Raw genomic sequence first — 5,787 nt, 5'->3', positions numbered from 1 at the left:
TTCTAGCACCTGGGCTACCTGAAAGGCAGTCTTTTGATTCCCCCACTGCCGCCAGAGCAAAGGCTAAGGGATAATGTAGACACACGGGCCCCCGCCAACGAAGAGCAGGGTCAGAGTCACGGGTGTGCGGGCGAAGGGGGATGGCCCGCTGAGGACCCCGAGGCAAGGAAGGGGTCAGAGGCAGGCGGGGCCACCCAGCTGTGCACCCGGGGGTGGGGACACTAAGAACCCCAGAGTCAGCCTTCCTTTCACTGAGGAATGCCTCACCTTCAGGACACACGAGTGACAAAGGCTTTCTCTAAATCCAGGAGGTTGGTTCCCCACGAAGCCACTGGAGGCAGGGCAAGGCTTTACCTAGCCAGAGAGGGGACACCCCCACCAGACTGGCTGTCCCAGGCCTGTCCCGTGGGGCCCCAGCACCGAGGCGTCCAGGCTCGCCAGCCCTCAGTCGTCCAATTTTCCTCATGAAGCCTCTGGCCTGTCCTGAGCCCCCTCACCTGTGAAGGACAGGCGCTAAGACCTTGCTGAGGACTTCTAGGGGTGTGAAGGGGTGCTCTTGGCTTTCTGGGAGTTTTCCCTGGTCAGGATGCCAACAGATAGAGCACCTCAGTTTACAGGGAAAGGTCAAGAGAGGGCATGTGTGGTTGGGGTGAACCCAAGTCCTGCTTCTGTGGAGCCTGGGGGGCTCCCTGAAGCAGGGGCCTGAGAGCCAGGGGTGAACCTGTCAGCCCGGCTCCGCTCTGCACCCATTCAGCAGTTCACAGGTCCGTAGGTCAGATGTCCAGGCCCTGCATGGCTGGGTTCTCTGCTCAGGGCCTGAGAATCAGGCCGAAACGAAAACATCTGCCAGGCTGCATTCCTTTTGCAAGGGACTGGGGCAGATTCCAGGCTCCTTCTGACTGCTGGCCACATTCCAGCTCCTGCAGCTGCCGAACGGAGGTCCATTTCCTCGCTGGCCGCCACCAGGGCCGCTTTTGGCTCCAAGAGGCCGTCCAACTTCTCGCTACGTGGCTCCTCCATCTTCGAGTCAGCAACAGAGAATATCTCAGGCTCCAATCCCCTCTACGTTTCAAATTCCTGACTTCCTCTTCCTCCACCAGCTGGAGGAAACGCTCTGCTTTTAATGGGCTCACCTGGTTAGGTCAGGCCTCCCTGGACACCTTCCCACACGTTAAGGTCAGCCGTGCCACACCACACAACCTAATCACGGGAGTATACCCCATCAGAGTCCCAGTTCCAGGGTCACACACGGTGTGTTCATGGGGGCTGGGGGCATCCTAGGGGCTGTTTTATTTTTTGGCTGCACTGGGTCTTCCTTGCCACGTGTGGGCTTTCTCCAGTTGTGGCGAGCGGGGGCGACTCCAGTTGCAACGCAAGGGCTTCTCACTGTGGTGGCTTCTCTTGTTGCAGAGCGTGGTCTCTAGGGCGCACCACCTTAGTCATCCCAAGGCATGTGGAATCTTCCCGGACCAGGGATTGAACCTGTGTCCCCTGCACTGGCAGGCAGGTTTTAACCACTGGGTTACCAGGGAAGTCCCCTTCGGAGGCATTTTAGAGTCCTCCACCTCCTACAGGCAGTAGACACCCAAGGTGACTTGTTTATCTTAAAACATCCACAAGTTTTACATCTTATATTAAAATATATCCATGTTTATTTTAATATTAAACCTCTTTGACCCCCAATTATTTTTTTAATAAAAACAGATGACCCTGGAAAATGTACCACATTTACCCTGTGGCTTCAAGTATCCTGGTCAGCAACCTGTAGCCCCACGGAGAAGCACAGGGCTAGATGGTTTCTAAGGCCTCTGGTCCCAGCCAGGCCCCAGATGCAAGCCCAGCCGGACAGGCCATGGGACCCATGGCCCCCAGGGCCCAAAGGCCCAATGCCAGCAGACAGCGGGGGCCTCTAGGTTCAACATCATAGCCTTGACCAAGGTGTGTCCACAAGATGGTCAGGCTAGGGTGCCTCCAAGGCCAGATGGCGCCTCCCCCAACCCACCCCCCAATAAATACGCACAGAACCTAGCCTCTACAGCCTCAGCCCTCGAGGATGCCCTGCCAGCCAGGCCAGGGAGCTCCCAGAGCTCTGGGAACAGGGGCACTACCCACACCCTCTTCCCCAGACGCCTGGCAGGGGTCCTGGGAACTGCCTGGGAGGAGGCAGACAGAGACACCCCAGGATGGCAGACAAGGCCCCCAAAGCCGCCTCTCTTCCTGCCAGGTCCGGGCCGTGCATCCTCAGGCTGGGGACAGTGGTCCCTCCCTCCTGGTGTGGATGTGGGTGGGGGATGCCTTGCCCCTGAGCAGGGGGGGCCCCATCCCTCCCCTCACCCCAGGGCTTTCTGTTCTGCCCCGGCTGTTGTCCTGTTCCAGGCGCCCAGGGCGCAGGCAGGCGGGGTCCCTTCCCCCCGTGCAGAGACCCCGCCGGGGCAGCTAATCATCGGAGTAGCGGTTCCCTGCAGGAGAGGAAGAGGAACGACAGGGAGCGAGGCGTCAGGTGGGAACCAGGTGGAGCCGGCCAAGAGCCCCCACCCTCGGTGCTCACCCAGGACGTTGAATTTGCACAGCGGGCAGGTCTGCTGGAGCATCAGCCAGGGGTCCACGCAGTCTCGGTGGAACTCATGCTTACAGGGCAGCACCCGGAGCCACTGCGGGGGTCGGGGGGGCGTGAGCTCAGGCCACAGGGAAGGCCTCCGGTGGGGGTGCCAGGCCCCGTGCCCTCACCTGAGCTGGGAACCGAAACCCCTGTGGCCCGCCGCACCTTCCCCCCTCCCCCTGCCACAACTTGTTCTGCTTCTCAGATCTCTGGTGGGGCGGGAAGAAGGCCGGTGGGGGCTCTTCCCAGGTGTGTCGGGAGCAGGGCAGCCATCATAGCCCCGGCTGCCCTCTGCCCAGGGTACTAACCTGCTTGTTGCAGAAATAGTCCAGACACACAGCGCAGGTCTCAGCACCAGGCTCCGGGGGGCTCTGCGCTGCCCGGCCCAGCCGGCACCTCCGGGTCTTGAGGGATGCCAGCCTCTGCATCACCCGGCGCTTGAGTAGCTCCACCTTGAGGGGGGGCGGGGAAAGGCAGCACAGTTCCCAGCACTGAGGACACGGGCCCCCCGCCCATGGGCCCCCCCAAGGGCTGGCTCCCACCTGGCCTCCAGGCTCCCGCCGGCTCTGCCGGGATGCCTGCCGCTGAGCCTGCACCACGAGGCCCGTGCACAGGAGCATGGCCACCAGCAGGATGGCATTCCACAGCTGCTGCAGCGGCTTCTGGGGAGGGGAGCCGGGCGTCAGGGCCCCTGGGGCCACCCCACCCCACTTCATCCCCCAGTAAATCCACCCTGAGGACCAGGCAGGTGAGGTCCACAGGCATCATGACCCTGGAGGCTCCTGGCTTCATTTTCTGAAGCCTCTGTCCTTCCTGGCTTTCGCAGGAGAAACTGTGAAACCCAGGTAAGGAGTCCGAAGGGGAGTCAAGGCTTCCAAGAGGCAAATGGACGTGACAACAGCAGCAGCTAACGCTGACTGTGTGTGACCCCGGGTCAGGCACCCACACAAAGCACCCACCCAGCCCCCGAACCCTCAGAGCAGCCCTGGGAGGTGCAAGAGGTGGTCTCCCTACCCGGGGAGGAGGGGGCCACAGGACTTGAGACAAGGCATGTGTGTACCCGGCCCCCCAAGTACCCACCTGCTCCTGGGCCCGACTGCCTCCCAGGCACACCAAGTCCTGCCATCCTCCGTAGCCATCCTTAGAGAGGCCACAGGTGGTCCACAGAGTTAGCTTCCACTCGATGTTAGCCGACAGGGACTCTCCGCTGGTGATCTCAGCCGTGGCCTGGGTCCTCCTGGGAGGGGAAGCCAGAGGCGCCAGACGGAAGGGCTCTTGGGAGGAGAGGCTCAGGCCCACCTGCCCCAGCCTTCTGGGAAGAGGATCCCCTGAGTATCACCCCATAATAGCCCTTCTGCTTTGGCCCCCAGGCCTGTCACAGCCACTGGTTTCTCCAGGTCTCATAAGAGGCGGCCAAGGAGGCCCATAAGCACAGGAAGGATCCCATCAGGAGCTGGCTTGCTCCATGTAGAGACCAATCCCCTCTGCAGAGAAAGTAGCTTCCTCGTTCCACACCCTGGCACCTCCCTCCAGTCTCTTCACCCGTTCCTCAGGCCAAGTGACTACAGGCTCAGATGAACAGGGAAGGGCCCGGTCCCAAGACCCCTGAGCTCACGGCAAAGCCAGGGAGCCTAGCGCCCAAGCCCCGTCCTTTGGAGCCCACGCCCCAACTCACTGCAGCAGCGCCTCCAACAGCTTGGTGACGTTGGAGGAATAATGCAGGACGATCACTGGCCTGAGCAGAAGCTGGGAAATGTCCAGCTAGAGGCGGGACAGGGAGGTCAGGCAGCCCGGGTCACCATCCCCTCCAACCCCGCCCCCCCCCAGCCTGACTCGATTTACCTCTCGGACCACATTGTGGTTTAGGACGAGGAGCAGCAGGGCTGAGGCTCCCAGGAAGAGCGCCCTCCGCATCTGCAGGGCAGAGCCAGAGGTCAGCACACAGCCTGCCCACACGCCCGCCCCACCACCAGCAGCCACAGTTGTTCTCGGCTCCTGGTGAGCACTTCCCCTGGACAGACTAGCAGTAAGCAACTCGAGGTCAAGGACAGAAACCCTTATTTCTCCCACCCCCACCTCCAGATGCGCTGTGGGACCCAAACAGCACTGTGCCTTCCCTGCTCCAAGCAGAGTAAGCCTACCTACCCATCGGCTCCCCCGCAAAAACTTCCCATTGGATACTCTCAGAGCCTGGTCAAGCTTCTGGACTCTCTCTGGTCTCCTGCCACCTCCCTGCTGCCAAACACCGTGACCCTAGTCTACACCTGGGGGTCCCTTGTCCCACGCAGGCCCAGGGCTTCTCTGGAAGGTCCTTAGAGGCCCATCGGGTCGTCTGGCCCTAGCAATTGCCTTGAAAACCCTTCCTCCAGCCCCTCTTCCACATACCACCACCCCCGCCACTTCCGCTGCCCACCCCGCACCTGCTGAACCAGAGCCTTGGGATAGGCCTGTGGGCCGGCGCTCCGACTCTCCTGGTGAATCTGGGCCTCCTGCTCTTTGCCCACGTATGCCACTGCAATCCAGCCTTCTACGGGCGCGTCCTGCTCAGCATCCACGATGTCCATCTGTGGGGCGAGGGGCCGTGGGTAGAGGGAGGGCAGGGAGGAAGGGGATCGGACGCAGAGCGGATGCAAGGCCAGGGTTCGGGAACGAGTTTGCAGGAGAAAGCACCCGATCTCAGGTTCTGGAAACGGGAGGGCTGGGAGCCTGGGCAGCCTGGGGGAAGGGGCGCTGGGCTGCCAGGGCTTGGTCCAGGATGAAGACGGGATGTGGGTGCAGGGTCTACGGCGGCTCAGCGGCGCTCACCAGCAGCAAGCGGCCGCCCAGCGGGGGCGCCGGGTCGGCCTCGGGGCCGATCCTCACCCCCTGCAGCACCAGCGCGTCCTGCCGCGGCAGCCTCACGTCCACCCGCACGGCGCGGGCCCCGCCCCGCCCCGCCCCGGCCGCGGGCTCGCCGCCGTCCGCCGCGGCCCCCGGCCCCGCCAGGCCCAGCCAGAGCGGCAGTAAGGGCAGCAGCAGCAGCAGTGGCGACGGCGGCGGCGGAGGAGGAGGCGGCGGCGGCGGCGGCGACCTCAGCGCGGGGCGAGCGGCGGGGCCCATGGCGGGACCCGGGGAACAGACGACGCAGGGGCGCCGGAGTGGGGGGGAGGGTGGTCCAGGGCGTGGGGGGGAGGGGGGAGCGGCGGGAG

General features: G+C 63.1%; 1 protein-coding gene across 4 annotated transcripts; it reads right to left on the bottom strand.

The window, feature by feature from the left end:
* Window positions 1-1,629: 1,629 nt before the first annotated feature.
* Window positions 1,630-5,784, bottom strand: RNF215 (ring finger protein 215). Of its 4 annotated transcripts, none has more exons than XM_070385861.1 (9): window positions 5,405-5,784; window positions 5,020-5,163; window positions 4,442-4,513; window positions 4,275-4,360; window positions 3,680-3,911; window positions 3,142-3,258; window positions 2,908-3,051; window positions 2,549-2,651; window positions 1,630-2,459 (listed from the first exon to the last, which is right to left on the bottom strand). In XM_070385861.1, exons 1-9 carry the CDS (start codon window positions 5,696-5,698, stop codon window positions 2,437-2,439), a joined length of 1,215 nt encoding a protein of 404 aa, XP_070241962.1. In that variant the 5' UTR covers window positions 5,699-5,784; the 3' UTR covers window positions 1,630-2,436. The 4 variants fall into 4 exon arrangements, with proteins under 4 accessions (XP_070241962.1, XP_070241960.1, XP_070241961.1 ...); XM_070385859.1 differs by having other exon boundaries at window positions 3,142-3,261; window positions 5,405-5,779; XM_070385860.1 differs by having other exon boundaries at window positions 3,142-3,261; window positions 3,680-3,908; window positions 5,405-5,779.
* Between the last annotated feature and the right edge of the window lie 3 nt (window positions 5,785-5,787).

The sequence above is a fragment of the Bos mutus genome, chromosome 17 (assembly GCF_027580195.1).
Source record: "Bos mutus isolate GX-2022 chromosome 17, NWIPB_WYAK_1.1, whole genome shotgun sequence".
In the NCBI taxonomy this organism is placed as follows: domain Eukaryota; kingdom Metazoa; phylum Chordata; class Mammalia; order Artiodactyla; family Bovidae; genus Bos; species Bos mutus.
Note: the sequence above shows the minus strand (reverse complement) of the source record. Positions and strands in the feature narration are given on the sequence as shown.